Genomic DNA, 25264 nt, shown 5'->3' with positions numbered 1-25264 from the left:
AGAATCTTTTATAAAGTGATCATTGTAAAGCCAATTAATTCTGAAATACAAAATTAGATGATTCTAAAAAGACCAAATTTGAGCAAAACCTTCGAATCCTTTGAACTTGAATACAGACATATTAACCCATATTATCCGCATGGAAACTTACCTTTTCTAACTCGCTTAACAGGTGTCCCTGTGCCAGTTCTTTTGAAATGTTGCATTTTGTCACTCGTGGCTATTTGTTCTGGTGATACAACATGTCGGGCTTCATAGCTTAGTCCAGCTCTGTGAAGATGTCCTCGAACATGATTTGACAATCCAACACCTGTTTCAAATGTTGCTGGGCAGTAAGGACATGATTTCTTCTCAAGAGACAAATCAGTCCAGTGAAAAACAGAACTATGCTTTGACAATGAAGTTTCCGCATTTTCTAAATGCTGAGGATCATGTATGTCATGCAAAAAGTTATTAGTTCCAGCATCTTCATAATATTCAAAATAAAAGCCATCATTTTGATCATAACTAAGGGTAGCATTTTCTCCGGGCTCTTGACCTTCCACCTTGCTTTTAAACAGCGGGAATAAGTTTACATGTTCTTGATTAATATCATTATAGGTTTCATCTTCTATAGCCTGTGTAGTGTAGTCACCTAGCTCAACATTATCCCAGGAACTTTCATCTTCTGTTTCATAGCTATCTTTCTTTTCAGCGGAATTAAGTTTTTGCAGAACAACAACAGTCATTTTATGCAAGAAATCTGGATAGCTATCTAAGTCTTCTCCTCCAACAGAACTTTCCTTCTTAGACTCCTTCACTACTCTCTTTACAGCTACACGCCTGTGTTCTTTGAAGCTTTCCGGCCTTTTGGTGTCAGAGTTTTGAGGGTCTGAAATGAAACTATTGTTGTGAGAATTACCTGATGACGAGAACAGATGTAAAGAATTTAATGAACTGGGCTCTTCTTTTTTGAAATGTAGAGGATATGATTCACCTGATTTTTTGATCATCCTGTAGTTTTCATATTTGTGTCTATATAAATAGTTGCTGTTTGCCTTGGCATTAGATTTTTCTTTCGCTGCTTGATGGAAATACTTCGGTTTTTGGTCAGTGCTGCTTTTAATCATAACAGTCTTGTGAGAATTGTTTTGATTGCACATGTTTACACCTGACTGGGCAATGCTTTTCCGAGCTTTTTGTATTCTGTGTGGTCTCTTATGGAATTTGGAAAAATTACTTGATTGTGAGGATGATCCAAATGTTCGCTTTACATCTTGTTTTAAAGCAGAGTTCTTTGGAAATGTCGTTGACTGTTGTTTAATTAATGGTTTAGTGCTATCAATATCGATAGGTTCTTCGAGAATGTCACTTTTTCTTTTATCAAGTCCAAGAGGACTACCAAATGAATCAATGCATGATGATGAATGCAAGTATTCCACGTGTTTTTTTAAAATACTTCTGGCTGAAGTAGTAAAAGGACACATCTTACATATGTAGGTGGCTGATTTTTTGGATGATCCTATAATAGAATCTTTCATGAAAGTCTTTTTTTGCGTTTTTCTCTGGGCTACATCAGAACTGACGATAGGGCATTTTACCACTGCTCCATGGGCAATGCCTCGATGGCATTCTAATTCATTTTCTGTCACTGCCATGAAGTTACATTCTTCACAACAGTAGTACCTTTTATCTTTTTCATGGGTTTTAGCATGCTGCACAAATGTCTTAGGGCAATTGGTACCAAACACACACTGTGGGCACTGTAATCGTGCACTTCTTCCTTCATCCTGAAGTTCTTTCAATTCACGAATTTCCTCCATCAACTTCTGTCTTCTTTCTTGGTGAATAATCATATGCTTTAGAAGTGAGTTACGATCTCGAAATGTCCGTCCACATTCTCTACAAGCATATGGCCTTGGGACATTAAGATGGCGAAAGTGGCTATTCCCATCTAAATGATACATCATATGCCTGTGGAGGTGCTTTTTCTCCCTAAAATTCACATTGCACTTTGTACAGGGGTAGAACGATGGCTCTTCAGTGCTGAAAGTAGCAGGTGACTCGGAATCACTTTCTTCACATTTCTTTTTTAAGGTATTTGAAAGAAAAGTGCTACTATGAACAGGTGAACTGTCTTCTCCACACTTATCTGGGTTATAAATTAGATGCTGAAAAGCATCCACAGATTCCAAGTCTTCATCAGTTGATTCAGGCTTCACTTTTGATAATGCATATTTCTGTGAGTCTATTGCTTGTAGTTCTTCATTCTGTTCCAGAAAGTCTACCTCTAGCATTTTTGACTTATTGGGTATACAATTAGAATCACTAAAGCAATCCTCAGTATAACGAGTAATCTTGCTTACATCCATTTTTCGCTTTCTCTTTTTCTCTAGACCTACTTTAGAGTGAACTGGAGCTTTATCCACTGTGTCTTCATTAGTCATAAGAAACTGAATGAACTCTTTTTGGGGATCCCAGTTTGTGTCATTTTCTGACCTAAATTCATCTGTACCTGAGGAAATTCCTGTCAATGTATCGACACAATCATCTTTTACCAATAAATCATCACTATCCTCACCCACCTCTACTTGACTTATTAAAGTGCTCTCTGACTTTATACTACTCCCTACTGAATTCTGAATGTCACAACCAACGGAAGCAGAGGTAGGTAGTTTTTTAATGGAATGGGTTGGATTTTTAGCATGTGCTACATCTGATAACAAAAATAAAACTTGGTGTTGACTTGATTTCTGTGGTGTAGATAGTTGAAGATCAGGTGCCACCTTCAAAGTTGAACAAGATTCTGTTGTTGGCTGATCCACAGGTTGTCCAGTGGTTAATGAAACGCTGCCTTTATTCATATTGGAAGTCTTAGCTAAGGAGGAGTGTAAAACTGGTCCATTAACAGCAGCTCCTTTAGGCAAGATAAAGTTTTCACTAGAAACAGTAGGAGCACCAGCATGTATAAACAGAGTAGACTGGCCTCCACTTAAGGCTTTTTCAGATTTGTCCTTTGACAGTTCTTCAGGCAGAGTGAGCGTATTATTTATCTGAAATGATGTTTGACAATCTTTTGGTTTATGAACTCCACTCTCTTTGTCTGAGATAAAACTGTTGTTATCTAGGAGTTCTTCTTTAGCACCAGTAATATCGGTGTTTATCTTCACATCATCCATATTGTTGGCAAGCCCATTTAACACATTTAGTCTAGAAAATGGAAGAAAAAAAATTTAGATTTGCATGAAAGAAAAAATTCTATTAGAATGTATGGAGAGTTCAAAGCACACATTTTTATTAGTGTAACTCCACTGTTTATAACAAGATCCTAATAGTTTTCTAAGAATGAAGAAACACTTTAAAAAATGTGAAAGACTTTAAAAGTATCTCAAAGGTTAATTTTTTAACAACAACAACCCCATATTGCACATCTACAAAATGTCTAGGGAACAGCAACATTAGAATTGGCCACATTATACTGGAATTGCTTGTCTCTTTGGAAGAATGTAAGCTCTTCGAGGGCAGGTACTGTACACAGTCACTCTCATATCTCTAAAATCTAGTGCAGTGCTTGGCACAGGAGCTTAGGCAGTATTTGGTGAATAAAGTACTACCATGTTGAATGAATAAAAACACAACTGCAAAATCAAAGCCAAAGTATGCAAGAGGAAAAACAGTTTTCTTCCTATGAAATGTAGACACCCCATTCAAATAACACAAATTCCATCATAGTTCTGACTTCTTGACCCAGCAATGACAGCAAGGCCTTCAAAATGTCCAATAATCCTCAAGTACAATATAAAGAACCTGCTGTTTGGCAACCCTAGGTATGAACTATCTGAAGTGCTGGATAAAACTCTGTACTTCTTTTCCTTTTGTACAGGGAGCAAGTACAGTTTATTCATTCTCCAAGTATTTACTGAGCCCTTACCACGGGCCAGGCACTGCTTTATTATTGGGAATACTAGCAGTAAACAAAACAGACGAGGTTCCTGCTCTCTGATAAAGAATAGTCTCCCATTTTTCCCCCCACAGTATTTTTAATTTGTATAACAAATAACACTATTTTAAGACAGGAGGAACTTAATATTTAGAAATTAAAATATTTTCAATACAGTTCATTATTTCTAATATCTTTCATGGTACTAAATACATGCTCTGTAAAACATTAAGTCTAGTTAAAGAATAAAAATATTATTTCTGATTACTTTCTTATTTCACAATTTAGAATAAGCTCTTCTAAGTATGAGCTTACTCTTTCCACAAGATGTGTTCTTCATTACAACAAATATTACAAACAAATACAACAAATATCTGTCTTTGGCATTATTATTTATACCAACAATTTTTCTGCCCCTCCTAGGCCTCAGAATTCTGTTTTGAGATTGGCAAACTTCCATAGTAATAAAAATAGACGTCCAATAAGATCATATTCAATGATATCACCCCAAAATGGTGCTAATGCAGCACCCAGCAGGAGTCTCTACATCACATACACAGAAGTTAAAAATGGGCAGCACATAAACATGTGTTAGGGAAGAGTGTGCAAATGTCAATGAAAAGAAGAGCAAACCTTGATGCTATAACTATTATCCATTCCTGACATTTCTCATGAAATTACATAGAAAAAGTAAAATGTTCAAATAGGAACGATCTCACAAATCTGAAGTGGACAACAGAATTTTTAAAAAACTAGCCTGCAAGACACTTACTTTGTATTCCTATTTATTATCATCACAGAGGTAGACAAATATATGCTCAGTCAATTTGAAAGCCTATATTAGTATTTCTCAACAGGAAGCAATGCTGCTAACGAAGTGGTAAATTCAGTGTTAATGAATGGCTTCACTGTTACCACCTCAGAGGTAAAACCTTCTATGTTCCATGTTCCACCCATCTGTTCTGGTGTTAGAGGTTCAGAGATGGAACAGACGCTTCCCATTTAAAGCAACTTCATTGGTACCCCCTGAACAGCAGGGTGACAAACTATGAGAATATCATGTCTGCTTGGAGACTGCATTCTCATTACCAGAATGGCTTTATAGGAGCCTTCCAAAAGTTCACATTCTAAAGATACCAAACTGGTTTGCTCAGAAACATAGTAAGAATATATGTATATGACATCTTCTGTCTCTATAAAATACATCTAGCAGAAGGAAAAACAAAAGATCAAATATTGTTAAAATATAAAATGAAGTCTTTAACAAAGTTTTCCTTCACACCTAAAGAAATATACCTTATCTGTCCCCAAATTAATGATTACCTCTACTCAAAAATAGAGGTTATTCTTTTTCAGAATATTTATTAGCACATTAATATTAAAAATGTACCCCATCAGTTAAAAGTATAAGAAATGTCTCCTAGCTAGTATCTTAGCAACAATAAAAATTTTTTCCTAGTTTAATTTTCAGAGTATATCTTAACTAAAAAATGTTACAAATACATTTTTCTTAAGAGTATTCAAAACTTATAGCTGTTGCATTGAGATATAATGCAGAACACTGAACCATCAAAATACTTTGCAGTGAATAATGGATCTAGAACTTTGAGATCAAAAATTATTTCCCTACATTCATGGATGGTTATGTAGCATGTAGGCAAGAAAGCATTTAACCTACAAGTTAATTTCACACTTACAAATACTTTTTCCAACTATCTTTATGTAGTTAAATATATGTAACAGAGCCATCAACACCAGTTTATGTTAACAGAACTAAGTGGGGGACATATGTGAGGGTAGACATTATTCATTAAGTTCAAAAAAGGGAAACTAATATATTAAAATAATCAAACCAATGTTATATTGCTTCGACTCCTTAAATTTCAGTGACTCTGCTATATCAACTAGGATATTTTAATATAATGCTTAGATACTTTTACTTTATCCTCCTCCATGTAATCATATAACCATAGAATTTTTCTTTTAAATGAATTTTAAAATATTCCTTAAAAAATTCACACACTTTATAAAAAGCTGTAAATGGAACTTTAAATCTACATAAAACATATTTCAGTTTCTTGAAAATCATAATAAGTTCTACAGCTATAAATGCCTGTAGTTATATACTATGAGAATTAAAAAAAAAACAGTACAAAGGTCAGATCTGTCTCCAAGATGACAGATCATCATTTTTATGCCTCAAGCTAGACTTATTGTCTTAGAAATTTCAAACATCAGTATTTTTGCAAACTATCAGCACTTGCTATAACACCCTCACTACACTACATCTTGAGGTTACTATAGAAGAAATGAGGTGATAATTGCATATTAACATAATTATTCTGTAATCCCTCTGAGCAAGCTTCCTAGGTCACTCAGTAATTCAGATTAGATACAACCTTCCTGTCATCAAATCTATGCTGTCCACTTTCTGTTCATGAATAATTTTTTATAGAAAATTAGCTTAATTTCATTCTTTTATGTACATTATTAATTGTATTTATTGCTAGTAGGTTAATATTTTGTGGGCACTTATTACATAATACCAACCTTTGTCATGTAGTATAATTTCATATGAAAATATAATACAATTTGCCCTCATTCCACATTAGCTCATTAATAGCTATATTACAAAGCTATAAATAAATTATGTTGCCTACTAGCTCAGTTACAGTTAAGATATGTCGGATTTTCACAAACCCCATGTTCATTTAAATTATCCTTAAGAACACATGACATCTTCAGTTAATCATATATAAGAATGGGTCAAGAAGAGAAAAACATTCACAACTGTCATTCTAATTGCAAAACAAATCTTAATTAACTGAAATACTATGTGTATAATTACTGTGATATTTAAGTCTATATATATGTATACAGTGTACAAATATATAAATGCAAGCCTCACCTAATATATATTTCAAGTGAAGACAGAGTATACTATTTAACCATATCATCTAGGCAGTATCCTACTCTGGATATCATTGAGAGAAAGTACTAAAAAAATACAGAAATTCATAAGGGTATCCAGCATGCCACATGATGAAATAAAGAGAAAACTTGGTATGCTTAGACTAACAATTAGCCAATACAATTAACAATCTTCAAATGTTCAAAGGTGTGGCATATAAAAGATATGATCGAAGTGTTTGAATCACAAAGATGGATTTCATCTCAAGATTAAATAAACTAAAAACAGGAAACAGTCAACCTATTGCAAAGGGTTGTCTTACACAATAGTGTAGATTACTGTCAGTAACACTGTAGAAGGTAATATGGCGCTGGCGATTGGATGAGATGATTTCTAACATCCTCTCTGATATGTACTATATATGTTAAATTTTTGGTTATTACATTATTAACACTTAACATTACTTGAAATAATGAGCTAAAAATGAAGTGAAAATTATACTATCGGACTTCAAAAAGATCCTCTAAATTCATAATTACTTGAAGTAATCCCTTAGTTAAATTATGTTTATTTTTTATTTTTTTTAAAGAATTTTTTATTCATTTATTTGACAGAAAGAGATCACAAGCAGGCAGAGAGACAGGCAGAGAGAGAGGAGGAAGCAGGCTCCCTGCTGAGCAGAGAGCCCGATGCGGGGCTCGATCCCAGGACCCTGAGATCATGACCTGAGCCGAAGGCAGCGGCTTAACCCACTGAGCCACCCAGGCGCCCCCCCCCTTAGTTAAATTATAATATGTTGGGGCGCCTGGGTGGCTCAGCGGGTTAAAGCCTCTGCCTTCGGCTCAGGTCATGATCCCAGGGTCCTGGGATCGAGCCCCACATCAGGCTCTCTGCTCAGCAGGGAGCCTGCTTCCCTTCCTCTCTCTGCCTGCCTCTCTGCCTACCTGTGATCTGTCTGTCAAATAAATAAAATCTTTAAAAAAAATTATAATATGTTGATAAGCTGATTCTTGAACAATGATATGGTACTAAATGACTAACACACCGAGGCCACAGAACTATCTGCAATCATGAAAACTACATAAGGGGTTTTTTCCTATTGGTAATACAAAAAAAAAAAAAAAAAAAAAAAAGGTCAATGAGCTCAAATAAATAGAAAATACTTAAATAATGAACAGGAAAAATAAAGCAAGACTATGGATTCTGAAAAACAATCTGAGGGTTTTGAAGGGGCGGGGGGGTGGTGGGAGGTTGGGCGATCCAGGTGGTGGGTATTGGAGAGGGCACGGATTGCATGGAGCACTGGGTGTGGTGCAAAAATAATGAATACTGTTATGCTGAAAAAATAAAAAATTTAAAAAAATAAAATAAAAGATAATATGAATTTAACAGAAAAAAAAAAGAAAAAAAAAAGAAAGCAAGAATACATTGGGCACATAATGCTTTCTTCCCAAGCAGCATGCAATACTACCATTACAAACTAATGATCTTTATGTAATTTTACCACCTACCATCAAATTACAATGAACTTATTGAATAGTTTCATTCCTGATACCATGAATTATCTTCATTATTTAGTAGGAAAATGTTAAAAATAGTAAGGTACTAAATCATAAACACCTAATAACACAAAGTTACCCTTACTGCTGAGTATACTAAATACTTAACATAATCTGACACATCTCAAGAAGCAGGTAACTACAAGGACAAAAGGTGGTGTGGAGCTGCAAAGGCCTAACTTTAGCAACCTGACAAAATTATACAATAATGTGAAGTAAGAGTATTCAAAAAAACAAATGGATAGTCACTAAATGAAGGCTAATTTCCTAATGAAGAGCTTTGTATTTGTAAGAGGTAAGGCAATAAATTACAGTTGCAACCAAAGGAGAATGCTAAATCATATTCAGCATGGAATGACAGCTTATTGCATTGTTTATGCTTTCATACAGTCAGAACAAGATAAGTGATCACTGGGACACCTGGATGGCTGAGTCAGTTAAGCACCTAACTTCAGTTCAGGTCACGATCTCAGGGTCCTGGAATCAAGCCTCCTGTAGGCTCCCCAACTCAGCAGGGGGCCTGCTTCTCCCTCTGTGCTCCCCCTCACTCCTGCTCATGCTCTCTCCCTCTTTCTCTCTCTCAAATAAATAAAAAAACTTAGAGAAAAATGTTAAGTGATAATCAGAGCTTTGTTAGGGTAAATAATGTACATATACACTACTTCAACAATAACAATACATGTAGGTTTTTTTTTAATAAAATGAGTGATAACCTCTTTATATATTTTTCAAACAGAGCAAACGTTTGAAAACAATTATATAATTAACATAAATCATAAATGTGTCACTCCAAAGGTAGTGTGTCAACTCTACCCTCCACCAACAGATTATTAACTAAGATTAATTGTTATTTTACTTTGGGTCTTCCAGTGTCATTTGATCAGTTTGCTCTTTGTGCTTAGAGTTTTGATATTTTATAAACATAAACCCATTGTGTCCAATAAATGCAAAAGAAGTGTAAGTGTTAAAAGTCCTTGGAAGACCAAACATAATTATATTAGAAGTGAAAATAGAGATAATAGTAACACCTAAAGTGGTAATGTAAATATTATATACGCATATGGAATAACTGCTTGAAAGCTGAAATAATTGTGAAGGACAAAGAGATTTCACCATTGAGAAATTACTGTGCCTACACATCTGACAATAATCAGCAAGAGATAAGGAAATATGACAAAAGAAGTTCTTAAGAACAAAATCAGCATCAATGTTAGATGTCTGTTTGCCAATGGTTTTCAGGAAAGACTAGGAATTTGCTCAAGAACTTAAAAATAATAATGTTCAAAGTGTTGCAGATGAAACTTCTGCCCCAACCATGTATGATTCCACAGGACAAAGGTCCATTAGAATATGCACATCAAAGTTAGTGACATTACTGCAAACGCAAACAATTGGGCTTTGAAGAAATTTCCCACAAAAGTAGAAGAGATAATCTGGCATCAAAAGACTGCCTGAAACATAACAGATGTCTCCTTCTAATACTCAATAATTTTGCTCTTTCAAATTCAAAACCTCACATATTCAACTGTTTGTACATTTTTGAAAAACTTTTGTAGATTTTATAGTTAAACTCTTATTACTAAAGTTCCATTAATTCATATAGTAATCACAAATTAGTCGTATTTATAAAGTACAAAGCTATTTATGGTCAGGGAAATAAACTTGAACATTATGAGGTCGAGAGAATAAATTCTGTAACTGAATTATAATTTAATTTTATTGAAAGGTGCTAAGATTGTAAAAAGAAAACTTCTGCAATTCTGTAATAATCTGTAATGACTACTTAGCCTTTTACCTGTATTATGTACATTTAAACTCTAGTAGGTAAATTCAAACTTATATACAGATGGGAAAGTTTGACACTCTAAGAACTAGAAAAATGAAACACAACCAGAAGTTTTACTTTCTATAAAGTATTCTCATTAAATCTGAACTCTTACTGATACCATTTACTCAACTTACCTTTTCTTCTTTCTCTAAAATCAGCCCCCCAAATACAATTATCTTCTAAGAAAAATATTCCAAAGTAATCAATATTCTACAATAATCTTCACTTAGGATGGTAAAAATTCAAATACAAGAAATCTGCTTTCCTTAAAACACAATATGCAGGAAGATGCACCTCTCTTGCACCAATGTCTTAAAAAAACAAAAAGAACATATTTTGGTGATGGCAAATCACAAACTGGCCATGACATTTTTCTGATTTAACAAGTTTTCCTTACTACATGTTCAATTCTGGAGTTTCATGTATAAAACCAAAGACATTTATTTACCGTGAATATAAATAATAACAAAATTTCTCCAAAATGTTAAAGAAAATATTATCTAATATTTAGAAAGTGCAATTACTTATTACTAATAATCAAACATAAATGGCTCTCTTCAAACAAGTATGATTTAAAAGGATTTCCTTCTACTTTACTCCTATGAAGAGAGAAAGATGTAGCAATTGTGAACCAGAAGAAACTTACAGAACCCATGATTTCCAATTTATTCAATATCCATGATGCCGAAATTATGAATAGTATATTATTGTTTTATAAAAGGTGACTAAAGCATAATTGAGATTAGGGGTGCCTGGGTGGCTCAGTGAGTTAAGCCTCTGCCTTTGGCTCAGGTCATGGTCTCAGGGTCCTGGGATTGAGCCCCGCATAGGGCTCTCTGCTCAGCAGGGAGCCTGCTTCCCCCCTCTCTCTCGGCCTGCCTCTCGGCCTACTTGTGATCTCTCTCAAAAAAAAAAAAAATTGAGATTATTTCAGGGAAAATTTTAGTTATTAAGATTAATCAAATGTTATTGCTGTCAATTTTTTTTCTTACTGTATTGCTATCTAACTAAGGAAGACTATATATAGGACACTTATGTATAGTGTATAGTATAATACATAGTATAAAAAACTACTATCAGTAAAAGGCAATAAATTATGTCCCCAGTGAATAATATGGATTATACATTTTATGGTTCAGAGGAAAGAGAAGGTTCTATAAAATACCATGGATAAGAAAAGCCTCAGAAAAATGAGAGTGTTAACTAAATTTTATAGTGTACTGAGCCAGGAGAATCACTCTTTGGTGTCAGACATGCCAGAGTTTGAAAAATGGCTCCACAACATCCACCTTGCAGCAAAGTTACTTCCACTTTTCTTAAATTTCAGTTGCTTCATCAATAAAGTACATATGAAATCTACTAAGAGGACTGTGAGGATTAAATAAGACAATATAAAACATGCAGCAACGGGCCTGGTATTTAGTAATTACTCACTAATATAGGGAATGTTAATTCCCTATAACCCTGCCATAAACTTGTTTCATTTATGGAATGATGACAGTGATTTTGTACATTGCTCCTACTGATGAAGGAGGCCCTTATAAGCAGAAATTTATTCTGGGAAGAGATACCTGGTACCTTAAAACCACTGCTAAGATAAATGGGCAGAAGCTAAACCATCAGAAGAAACACATCTTAGGAGTTGCTGGGGCTATAAGAATAACACTCTTGTGGGGATAAAGCAAGGCTTCAGTAATTCAATAAGCAATAAAAAGGGGAATTACAGTGCTTGCTCCAAGGAAAAAGGACATGAAGTGGCCACTCAGGATTTAGGAGTTTGATTCCTTAGGGTCCATTAGGACATGAATTTAATTGTCGTCTCTCATAAAATGTCAATGAAATGAAAGCAGATGAACTAGAACAGAGAGACATACCAAGGTGGTTAAAACTGTAAACTAGAACAGTCACAGATGAGGACTGCTGGAAAGAATGGAGAGGGCGATCCCAAATGAAACAAACAAAAACAGAGGCACCTGGGTTGCTCAATGGGTTAAGCCTCTGTCTTCAGCTCTGGTCGCGATCTCAGGGTCCTGAGATTGAGCCCCACATTGGGCTCTCTGCTTAGTGGGGAGCCTGCTTCTCCCTCTCTTTCTGTCTGCCCCCTGCTACTTGTGATCTCTCTGTCAAATAAATAAATAAAATCTAAAAAAATTAAAAGCAGATTTTATACCAAAAAGAAGGAATCACAAAAGCAACAGATTTTTCACTGTCAAGAGTTAACTATTATGTCAAGGGTCCAATAACATCAGAGTTTGGGGTTAAAATTATTTTGAGTATAGAATCTTATACAGAGACAGAATACATAATATTCAAGTGTAATGGCACAGGGTCTCTAAGTTCACCACTCACCTACCATCTCAGAAGTTTTTCCAAAAGGCTGAATGTGGGGGAGAGGTGTGTCTTGAAAATGGCTAAAATTATTATTTTAAGTGTATGAAATAATGTATAAACTTAAGTGTTCATCAGAATTATGAGGTTAACCACTAGAAGAACAAAAAGTAAATATACTTAAGATCCTCAAATTCTATAAACTATTGTGTTTTAAGTAAAGAAGTATAATATGCTCTGAGCAAGAGGGTGCCAAAGAACTTTGAAATAAAAAATGACTACACAGCAACAACAATAACAACAAAAGAACTCTCAGTGGGTGAGTTGAAAAGCAGAGTGAATATGGCTGATGAAATGGGGTATGCTTACAAAGACTTCTTAAAAAAGGGAGTTAAAAAAACCATGAAATTCAGATCCCCAGATTATACCAAGTAGGAATTATAGGAAAAAGCAAAACAAAACAAAGCCCAGGGGACTAAAGAAGAGGACACAATAGAAAATATTTCAGAGTTCAAAAAATACAGAAGTCTTTAGATTAATAGGGCCCAAACAGTGCTCAGTGGATGAAGAAAAAAATATATGTCCCGGGAAAATTTCAGAACTTTAAGAATAAAAGGTAGAATTCTACTCAATTCCAGAAAAAAAGACAAAAACAAAAACTAGACTACCTAAAAAACATTAACACACAATTCTTCATTAGCAGTGTCATCAGATTTGGGGGATCAAATCCCATATTGGGCTCCCTGCTCTGGGAGGCCTGTTTTTCCCTCTCCCACTATGTCTCTCTCTGTCAAAGGAGTGCAGTCTTATAAATAAAAAGCCAACATTTAAAAATAAAAATAAAAACAAACAAATAAATAAATAAATAAAATCTGTCTGAATAAATTATCTCATCTATGTTTTCCACTCTCTCCTACTTGTTACTATAGTAACTGTAGTTACTACAGTAACTGTAGTAACTGTGTATTACTGTAGTAATAGTCTGGTGTATCTTTCTATTCCTTTTTCTTATTCATACAAACATGTGACATGTTTGTTTTCTGATTTTCTTTATAGAAGTGGGATTATATAATATACATGCTACCATAAATAACCCTGTACAGATAGCCTTATAGTAGTATTTTTATTTCAGTGATAGATTTTTCAAAGTTCCATGTGTATTTTTGTTTACTAGACATTTCTAAATCATTCCCCAAATTTCTATCAATAAGTCAATCTACCTCCAATGTGTAAGAATGCCTATTTTTCCCACAGTCTTAAAATTTTTTGCCAGCATCATGGTGAAAGATGTGAAAATACTTTTCAACCCAGAATTCGATAACTAGCTAAAGTACCACTCAAGCCTAACAACAGAATATAGACATTTTGGACAAGCAAGGATTCCAAAAGTTTATCATCCACTCATAGACTAATTCTCCAGCACAGAAACAAGAATATATAAAAAGAAAGACACAAGAATCAATAAAGAGCGGTGCCTGGGTGGCTCAGTTAGTTAAGCGTCTGCCTTGGGCTCAGGTCATGACCCCAGGGTCCTGGGATCAAGCCCCACATCAGGCTCCCAGCTCTATAAAGAGCCTCCTTCTCCCCCTGCTTGTGCTCTCTCTCTCTCTGTCAAGTAAATAAAATCTTTAAAAAAAGTCAATAAACATTAGTAAGCAATTAAACCACTGAAAAAGGCAACTAAATGTAACTATTAATAATTGTTCAAAAAGATTACTATGAAAAGAGAGTTATATTGTATATAATAATACAGAAACTAAGAAGCCCAAAAGATTTCACCATGGAAGGTTAGACTAGTGGACACTGATTCAAGGAAAATCTTTTTAAAAATGTATTAAAATGCTAAGGGTGCCCAAATAAGATAGTGAAATAAGATATATAAATTTCAAATCTGTAGAATTAAAAAGTAAAGAAAATTTGATTGATTAAATTAAAATAAAAAGTAACAACAGAAGACATCAAAGAGAAAATAAAAAGCAGAGAAGTCCAAACACAGTCTTCTCAATAAATATTAAGTTTATAAATTAAGAAAAAGGCATTCATATTTGTTTTATTTTGATATATGCTATATGCTGTTTATAAAGGAAAAGGAAATGCTGAGGATAATAGATGATAAAAAGATTAAGCAAATGTTAATAATAACCATCTACTATCAGAACAATCTAATAGAATTTAAGGCAAAAAGCACTACATCTGCTAAAGATGAATATTATATATAATAAGATACAATTCACCAAGAAGATATAGTATTCATGAGCTCCTCTGCACACAACAAAATGGTTACATAATAATACATAATAATACTACTACTAATAATACATAAATAATAAACATCTACAAGTGTTAAGCAAAACTGACAGTCACAGAGGGAGGCTTTAAAATTTCTCCCCAAAAGTCAACAGATCAAAGACAATATTCCAGTTTTATCTAACTCTTCCTTCAAGATCACCCTTCTCGCACTTGAAAAAGGTTCCCAACAAATCTGCAACCTTCCCTGTCTCTGTTAGTTATAACCTTGGAGCAATCTTCTTCATTCATTTACTCACACTTCATACCAAAACTATCAAGAAATCTTATTGCCACCATCTTTAAATTATATCCAGAATCCAATCACTTCTCACTACTACTACTACATCCAGATAGATCCACTATTATCTCTCCCCTGTACTATTTCAATAGCTTCTTAAATTGGTCTTAGTGCATTTACCTTTACGAATGTACTGTTTATTCTTAATACCACAACCACAGGAATCGTTTTAAAACCTAAGACAGGTAATGTTCCTCAAAAATCCTTCAATAGCTGTTGATCTTATCCTCTTAGAGAAAAAAACCCAACATCTTTATAATAGCCTGTAATGCCCTACGAAGAACCTATCCGGCAACATTTTGATCTCACTTTACTCCTCCCCCCAACTCACTTACCCAGTTCAAGTCACACTGGCTTTCTTACTAGCCCTTGAACACATTCTCTCCCATATTAAGGTCCTAGTATTATTGATTATTCTCCAGCTAGAATGCTCTTGCTCCCAGATACTCATGGCAAATTCCCTCATTTAATTCAAGCCTTTGATCAAACATTTTCTTTTGAATAATGCCTACCTAGACCATTTTATTAAAATTATATCCTAAACTCCCTTACCTTCTCTTGTCTGTGGGCAATCTCAAATAAACGTACACTGGCTTACCCCCTCCTTTTCTTTTTTTTTTTTTTTTTAACCTCAAAACGCTTATCACTTTCTAATATACTGTGTAATATTTATTATGGTTATTGTCTGTGTATCCTTCCAACAGAACTAAGGGCATAGATCTTTCTATTTGTTAATGGAATCTCTCAAAGGTCTAGAAGAATGCCACCATTCAGAACCTTGGTATTGTGCATTGCTTTGATAATGCTCTATGTAAAAATCTCTGGGTACTAAGTAAAAAGAGGTTTGGGAAATAGGTATTTCCTTGCCACGGCAGCAAAGCAAACAATATGGAAAGGCTATATAGTCTTAGCTCACTGAAAAACTCAAGGCAAAAGTCCAGTGCCTTGTCCCTTTCACTTTGCCTGCTATCCCACCATACTCACTTTCCCTTTTTTCATACCCCCCACGATCCATTTCCCAGTTTTAGAATTAAAATTCAGAAATGAAAAGGCTCTCAACAGTTAAAAGTGTGATACCTGAATTTGAAAAGTAAAGCCATATTTTTACTGACAAAGGGTTACTTTGATTTAGCTGGGAAGACTGGCTGAATGAATTAAATCTACAGTGCAAAGATTTTGAAGAAATTAGATTTACAGCACCTACACAATACATAAACAATGATAATTATTTTCACTCATGACAAAAAAATCCAAATGCCAACTTAAAGACACCAGTTTTTCAAAATCCTATTAGGAAATAATAAGGAAAAAAGTGTAAAAACTATGGTCAAATATATAGATAGCACCATACAACAAGAAACCAACATTCTTATTTTAAACATATATACGTTTTCTTACTTCAAAACATTAAGTAGAACATTTATAAAACCTGACTATACATTGTAATAACCATGGAGAAATTCCCAATAGAGACAGAAATCTTGTCGACTATATTCTCTGGCCACCATGCAACGAAACTAAAAATTAGGTACAATTAAAGAGTTAATTAACACGTCAATTACATCTCAATAAAACTGGGGGAAAAATATATCTACTAAAACAAAGCAAACAAAAAGAGTGAGTGAGCTAGAAAAAGGTCAGAATAAAGTAAGAATGAAGAAAGGAAACACAAGAAGAAAGAAAACCAAGAAAGGAACAGAGCCAAAGGATGATACAATAAAAAGATCCAGCATATATTTAATGGGAATCCCAGAAGTTAAGGAAAGAGAAAATAGGACAGACACAATCCTTGAAAAGATAATGGTCAAGATTTTTCTAAAACTTGACAAAAGACAAGGAGCCATGGTTTATGGAAGCACCAGGAACTCTAAGATGAATATATAAAAAAGAAAAATATACCTAGATACATCACATTAAAGTGATAACAATGCAAAACAATAAGAAAATCTTAAAAGTTGCAGCAGAAAAAGGAATAGATATAAAGAGATAATAATTTCCCCAAGGGGAGAAAAAAAAGCAGCTAGCTCCTGAAGTCCAAGCACTTAATCTGATGCCTTTAGCTAAATCATATTGTTCTCCTGTTGAACATAAAATATCTCACAGAATTATCACTTCAGAGAAGGTCACTGCATAACACAAAGTACTTACATTACCATGCCTTTCTCTCACTGAGCTGACTGCAATCTTCTTTATCAACTATAAGCAGGGATACCAGTTTCAGTCTACCTACCAACTAATTAGTTAAAATTAATTTATTAAGGAGTCAAGATGGCGGAGAAGTAGCAGGCTGAGACTACTTCACATAGCAGGAGATCAGCTAGATAGCTTATCTAAAGATTGCAAACACCCACAAATCTAACGGGAGATCGAAGAGAAGAAGAACAGCAATTCTAGAAACAGAAAATCAACCACTTTCTGAAAAGATCTCTTCTGATTTGGTTAAAGCATATTTTCCTCAGGTTTTTGCCAACCTTTTAGTATTTTACTTGCTCCTTCATATACTCTTATCTGGACAAAATGACAAGGCGGAAAAATTCGCCACAAAAAAAAAAAAAGGAATAAGAGGCAGCACTGAAGGCTAGGGACCTACCTAATCAATACAGACATTGGTAATATGTCAGATCTAGAGTTCAGAATGACGATTCTCAAGGTTCTAGCCGGGCTCGAAAAAGGCATGGAAGATATCAGAGAAAACCTCTTGGGAGATATAAAAGCCCTTTCTGGAGAAATAAAGAACTAAAATCTAACCAAGTTGAAATAAAAAAAGCTATTAATGAGGTGCAATCAAAAATGGAGGTTCTCAGTCCTAGGATAAATGAGGCAGAAGAAAGAATTAGCGATATAGAAGACCAGCTGACAGAGAATAAAGAAGCTGAGCAAAAGAGGGACAAACAGCTACTGGACCACGAGGAGAGAATTCGAGAGATAAGTGACACCATGAGACGAAACAACATTAGAATATTGGGATTCCAGGAGAAGAAGAGAGAGGGGAGCAGAAGGTATACTGGAGAGAATTATTGGAGAGAATTTCCCTAATATGGCAAAGGGAACAAGCATCAAAATCCAGGAGGTGCAGAGAACCCCCTCAAAATCAACAAGAATAGGTCCACACCCCGTCACCTAATAGTAAAATTTATAAAACTTAGTGACAGAGAAAATCCTAAAGGAGCCCGGGAAAAGAAGTCTGTAACATACAATGGTAAAAATATTCGATTGGCAGCAGACTTATCCACAGAGACCTGGCAGGCCAGAAAGAGCTGGCATGACATATTCAGAGCACTAAACGAGAAAAACATGCAGCCAAGAATACTATATCCAGCTAGGCTATCATTGAAAATAAAAGGAGAGATAAAAAGCTTCCAGGAAAAACAAAAACTGGAAGAATTTGCAAACACCAAACCAGCTCTACAGGAAATATTGAAAGGGGTCCTCTAAGCAAAGAGAGAGCCTAAAAGTAGTAGATCAGAAAGGAACAGAGACAATATACAGTAATAGTCACCTTACAGGCAATACAATGGCACTAAATTCATGTCTCTCAATAGTTACCCTGAATGTTAATGGGCTAAATGCCCCAATCAAAAGACACAGGGTATCAGAATGGATCAAAAAACAAAACCCATCTATATGTTGCCTACAAGAAAGTCATTTTAGACCCAAAGACATCTCCAGATTTAAAGTGAGGGGGTGGAAAACAATTTACCATGCTTATGGACAGCAGAAGAAAGCAGGGGTGGCAATCCTTAGATCAATTAGATTTTAAGCCAAAGACTATTATAAGAGATGAGGAAGGACACTATATCATACTCAAAGGATCTGTCCAACAAGAAGATCTAACAATTTTAAATATCTATGCCCCTAACGTGGGAGCAGACAACTATATAAACCAATTAATAACAAAATCAAAGAAACACATCAACAATAATACAATAATAGTAGGGGACTTTAACACTCCCCTCACTGAAATGGACAGATCATCCAAGCAAAAGATCAACAAGGAAATAAAGGCCTTAAATGACACACTGGACCAGATGGACATCACAGATATATTCAGAACATTTCATCCCAAAGCAACAGAATACACATTCTTCTCTAGTGCACATGGAACATTCTCCAGAATAGATCACATCCTCGGTCCTAAATCAGGTCTCAACCGGTATCAAAAGACTGGGATCATTCCCTGCATATTTTCAGACCACAATGCTCTGAAGCTAGAACTCAATCAGAAGAGGAAATTTGGAAAGAACCCAAATACATGGAGACTAAACAGCATCCTTCTAAAGAATGAATGGGTCAACCAGGAAATTAAAGAAGAATTGAAAAAATTCATGGAAACAAATGATAATGAAAACACAACGGTTCAAAATCTGTGGAACACAACAAAGGCAGTCCTGAGAGGAAAATACATAGCGGTACAAGCCTTTCTCAAGAAACAAGAAAGGTTTCAGGAACACAACCTAACCCTATACCTAAAGGAGCTGGAGAAAGAACAAGAAAAAAACCCTAAACTCAGCAGGAGAAGAGAAATCATAAAGATCAGAGCAGAAATCAATGAAATAGAAACAAAAAAAACAAAAAAAAAAAACAAAAAAAAAAAACAATAGAACAAATCAACAAAACTAGGAGCTGGTTCTTTGAAAGAATTAATAAGACTGATAAACCCCTGGCCAGACTAATCAAAAAGAAAAGAGAAAGGACCCAAATAAATAAAATCATGAATGAAAGAGGAGAGATCACAACGAACACCAAAGAAATACAGACAATTATAAGAACATACTATGAGCAACTCTACGCCAACAAATTTGACAATCTGGAAGAAATGGATGCATTCCTAGAGACATATAAACTACCACAACTGAACCAGGAAGAAATAGAAAGCCTGATCAGACCCATAACCAGTAAGGAGATTGAAACAGTCATCAAAAATCTCCAAACAGGGACGCCTGGGTGGCTCAGTTGGTTAAGTCGCTGCCTTCGGCTCAGGTCATGATCCCAGCGTCCTGGGATCGAGTCCCACATCGGGCTCCTTGTTCTGTGGGGAGCCTGCTTCTCCCTCTGCCTCTGCCTGCCACTCTGTCTGCCTGTGCTCGCTCTCTCTCTCTCTCTCTCTGACAAATAAATAAATAAAATCTTTAAAAAAAAAAAAAAAATCTCCAAACAAACAAAAGCCCAGGGCCAGATGGCTTCCCGGGGGAATTCTACCAAACATTTAAAGAAGAACTCATTCCTAGTCTCCTGAAATTGTTCCAAAAAATAGAAATGGAAGGAAAACTTCCAAATTCATTTTATGAGGCCAGCATCACCTTGATCCCAAAACCAGACAAGGATCCCATCAAAAAAAGAGAACTACAGACCAATATCCTTGATGAACACAGATGCGAAAATTCTCACCAAAATACCAGCCAATAGGATTCAGCAGTACATTAAAAGGATTATTCAGGGACGCCTGGGTGGCTCAGTTGGTTAAGCAGCTGCCTTCGGCTCAGGTCATGATCCCAGCGTCCTGGGATCGAGTCCCACATCGGGCTCCTTGTTTGGCGGGGAGCCTGCTTCTCCCTCTGCCTGCCATTCTGTCTGCCTGTGCTCGCTCGCTCTCCTCTCTCTCTGACAAATAAATAAAATCTTTAAAAAAAAAAAAAAAAAAAAAGGATTATTCACCACGACCAAGTGGGATTTATCCCAGGGCTGCAAGGTTGGTTCAATATCCGCAAATCAGTCAATGTGATACAACACATTAATAAAAGAAAGAACAAGAACCATATGATACTCTCAATAGATGTGGAAAAAGCATTTGACAAAGTACAGCATCCCTTCCTGATCAAAACTCTTCAAAGTGTAGGGATAGAGGGCACATACTTCAATATTATCAAAGCCATCTATGAAAAACCCACCGCAAATATCATTCTCAATGGAGAAAAACTGAAAGCTTTTCCGCTAAGGTCAGGAACACGGCATTATCACCACTGCTATTCAACATAGTACTATAAGTCCTAGCCTCAGCAATCAGACAACAAAAGGAAATTAAAGGCATCCAAATCAGCAAAGAAGTCAAACTATCACTCTTCGCAGATGATATGATACTATATGTGGAAAACCCAAAAGATTCCACTCTAAAACTGCTAGAACTTGTACAGGAATTCAGTAAAGTGTTAGGATATAAAATCAATGCACAGAAATCAGTTGCATTTCTCTACACCAACAACAAGACAGAAGAAAGAGAAATTAAGGAGTCAATCCCATTTACAATTGCACTCAAAACTATAAGATACCTAGGAATAAACCTAACCAAAGAGGCAAAGAATCTATACTCAGAAAACTATAAAGTACTCATGAAAGAAACTGAGGAAGACACAAAGAAATGGAAAAATGTTCCATGCTCCTGGATTGGAAGAATAATTATTGTGAAAATGTCTATGCTACCTAAAGCAATCTACACATTTAATGCAATTCCTGTCAAAATACCATCCTTTTTTTTTCAAAGAAATGGAACAAATAATCCTAAAATTTATATGGAACCAGAAAAGACCTCGAATAGCCAAAGGAATATTGAAAAAGAAAGCCAGAGTTGGTGGCATCACAATTCTGGACTTCAAGCTCTATTACAAAGCTGTCATCATCAAGACAGCATGGTACTGGCACAAAAACAGACACATAGATCAATGGAACAGAATAGAGAGCCCAGAAATAGACCCTCAACTCTATGGTCAACTCATTTTCGACAAAGCAGGAAAAAATGTCCAACGGAAAAAAGACAGCCTCTTCAATAAATGGTGTTGGGAAAATTGGACAGCCACATGCAGAAAAATGAAATTGGATCATTTCCTTACACCACACACGAAAATAGACTCAAAATGGATGAAGGATCTCAATGTGAGAAAGGAATCCATCAAAATCCTTGAGGAGAACACAGGCAGCAACCTCTTCGACCTCAGCCGCAGCAACATCTTCCTAGGAACATCGCCAAAGGCAAGGGAAGCAAGGGCAAAAATGAACTATTGGGATTTCATCAAGATCAAAAGCTTTTGCACAGCAAAGGAAATAGTTAACAAAACCAAAAGACAACTGACAGAATGGGAGAAGATATTTGCAAATGACATATCAGATAAAGGGCTAGTGTCCAAAATCTATAAAGAACTTAGCAAACTCAACACCCAAAGAACAAATAATCCAATCAAGAAATGGGCAGAGGACACGAACAGACATTTCTGCAAAGAAGACATCCAGATGGCCAACAGACACATGAAAAAGTGCTCCATATCACTCGGCATCAGGGAAATACAAATCAAAACCACAATGAGATATCATCTCACACCAGTCAGAATGGCTAAAATTAACAAGTCACGAAATGACAGATGCTGGCGAGGATGTGGAGAAAGGGGAACCCTCCTACACTGTTGGTGGGAATGCAAGCTGGTGCAACCACTCTGGAAAATAACATGGAGGCTCCTCAAAATGTTGAAAATAGAGCTACCCTATGACCCAGCAATTGCACTACTGGGTACTTACCCTAAAGATACAAACATAGTGATACGAAGGGGCACGTGCACCTGAATGTTTATAGCAGCAATGTCTACAATAGCCAAACTACGGAAAGAACCTAGATGTCCATCAACAGATGAATGGATAAAGTAGATGTGGTATATATACACAATGGAATACTATGCAGCCATCAAAAGAAATGAAATCTTGCCATTTGTGACAACGTGGATGGAACTAGAGGGTATAATGCTTAGCGAAATAAGTCAATCGGAGTGTTAGGTCCGCGGGCTCGGGGAGTTCAGAAGGCACAATAGAAATGACCGGCGGCTCTGAGAGTGCAGGAGGAACAAGAGAAATGACTGCCGGTCCCGCCGGGGTCCCGCCGTCTTCCAGCCTCCCCCCACCCCTTTCCTTCACCCTTGACTCTCCCGCCAAAAGGATGTATGCCCAGGTCACGTCTCCATAGATAACCCGATACCTATGCAGGAAACAGATAAAAGACCCCTGCCAACTCCCTCCCAGTGCGACTTCCCCCACTCCCCTTTCCGGAGTCGAGGAACCTCGCCCGAGGGTGCCTACCTCCTCCCGGCGCAACCTTCCTGGCTCCCCTTCTCCTGAGCCCTGAAACTTCGCAGGAGAGTGCCTTTAATAAATCTTGCCTTGCACCCACTTCGCCTGGTGTCGTGTTTATCTCGCCTATAAAACCTTACACGGAGAAAGACAACTATCATATGATCTCCCTGATATGAGGAAGTGGAGATGCAACATGGGGGATTAAGGGGGTAGGAGAAGAATAAATGAAACAAGATGGGATTGGGAGGGAGACAAGCCATAAGTGACTCGTAATCTCACAAAACAAACTGAGGGTTGCTGGGGGGAAGGGGGTTGGGAGAGGGGGGTGGGGTTATGGACATTGGGGAGGGTATGTTCTAAGGTGAGTGCTGTGAAGTGTGTAAACTTGGCAATTCACAGACCTGTACCCCTGGGGATAAAAATATATTATATGTTTATAAGAAATAAAAATTAAAAAAAAAAAACAACACTCAAATGCTGTGCTTTAAATGGATTCAGTTTATTGTATGTAAGTTGATTTAAATCAATAAAGTTGATTTAAAAAAAATTAATTTATTAAGATGGTAAACCTAAGATGAATGAAAACAAAACAGAATATACCAAGACATGGAATGTAGCAAAAGCAGTACTCAGAAGATAACAAGGGGTGCCTGGGTGGCTCAGTTGGTTAAGCATCTGACTCTTGATTGCAGCTCAGGTTATGATCTCAGGGTTTTGAGATCAAGCCCCATTCTGGGCTCCACACAGAGCATGGAGCCTGTTTAAGATTCTCTCTCTCCCTCTGTCCTTCACCCCATGCTAGTGCACTCTCTCTCTAAAAAAACAAAAGAGGGGTGCCTGGGTGGCTCAGTGGGTTAAAGCCTCTGCCTTCCGCTCAGGTCATGATCTCAGGGTCCTGAGATCGACCCCCGCATCCGACTCTCTGCTCAGCAGGGAGCCTGCTTCCTCCCCTCTCTCTGCCTGCCTCTCGGCCTACTTATGATCTGTCTGTCAGATAAATAAATAAAACCTTTAAAAAAATTTAAAAAAAAGAGATATCAAAACAATAACCTAATTTTACACCTCAAGAAACAAGAAAAAGAATAAACTAAACTCTAAACCAGCAGAAGGAAGGAATTAAAAAATATTAGGGGACAGATAAAATATAAAAATAGAGTAAAACAAATCAAAAAGTTCGTTCTTTTAAAAGGTGAACAAAACTGACAAAGAAATTAAGAAAAAAAAGAAGAGGCAAATAATTAAAATTGGAAACAAAGGGACTACTACAGACCTTAGAGAAATTAAAAGGATTATAACAGAATACCATGAACACTAAGACACCAACAATTAGATAAGTTATATGAAAAGGACAAATTCCTAGAAACACAAATTTGACTTAAGAATAAGAGGGGTGCCTGGGTGGCTCAGTAGGTTAAAGCCTCTGCCTTCAGCTCAGGTCATGATCCCAGTGTCCTGGGATTGAGCCCCACATCGGGCTCTCTGCTCCGAGGGGAACCTGCTTTCTCCTCTGTCTCTGTCCGCTTCTCTGCCTGCTTGTGATCTCTGTCTGTCAAATAAATAAATAAAACCTTTAAAAAAAAAAAAAGAGGGGCGCCTGGGTGGCTCAGTGGGTTAAAGCCTCTGCCTTCAGCTCAGGTCATGATCCCAGGGTCCTGGGATCAAGCCCCGCGTCGGGCTCTCTGCTCTGCGGGGAGCCTGCTTCCTCCTCTCTCTCTCTCTGCCTGCCTCTCTGCCTACCTGTGATCTCTCTGTCAAATAAATACATAAAATCTTTAAAAAAAAAAAAAAAAAGAATAAATAGAAAATCTGAACTGATCTATAAGGTAAAGAGCCTGAAACAGTAATCCAAAATCTCCCCTAGAGTACAGGGTCAGATTGTTTCAGTAATAAATTCTACCATTTAGAGAATTAACATCAATCCTTCACAAACTTCCAAAAATGGAAGAGGAAACACTTCTTAACACATTTTATTAAGCCAGCATTACCCTAAAACTAGGGCCAGGTAAATATACTGAAAGAAAACTACAGCCTTTATGAATACAAATGTAAAAATCTCAACAAAATACTACCAAACTGAATCCAA

The 25264-nt window shown here is 36.2% G+C and overlaps 1 protein-coding gene across 23 annotated transcripts in view; it reads right to left on the bottom strand.

The window, feature by feature from the left end:
* Positions 1-25264, bottom strand: part of ZNF644 (zinc finger protein 644) — a 129048-nt gene that overhangs the window by 43566 nt on the left and 60218 nt on the right. For 19 of the 23 annotated variants that reach the window (XR_007126389.1, XM_047723704.1, XM_047723697.1 and 16 more), the window contains one exon: positions 152-3189. The exons of the other annotated variants lie outside the window; for them this stretch is intronic. Coding sequence is in view for 18 of the 19 variants with exons in the window: in XM_047723704.1 (XP_047579660.1) it covers positions 152-3189 (3038 nt within the window). In the remaining variant the exon portion in view is untranslated. The remainder of the gene's footprint in view (positions 1-151; positions 3190-25264) is intronic. 23 annotated transcript variants of the gene reach the window in all.

The sequence above is a fragment of the Lutra lutra genome, chromosome 4 (assembly GCF_902655055.1).
Source record: "Lutra lutra chromosome 4, mLutLut1.2, whole genome shotgun sequence".
Lineage (NCBI taxonomy): Eukaryota > Metazoa > Chordata > Mammalia > Carnivora > Mustelidae > Lutra > Lutra lutra.
The sequence above is the reverse complement of the archived record's forward strand: the minus strand, read 5'-3'. Positions and strand labels throughout refer to the sequence as shown.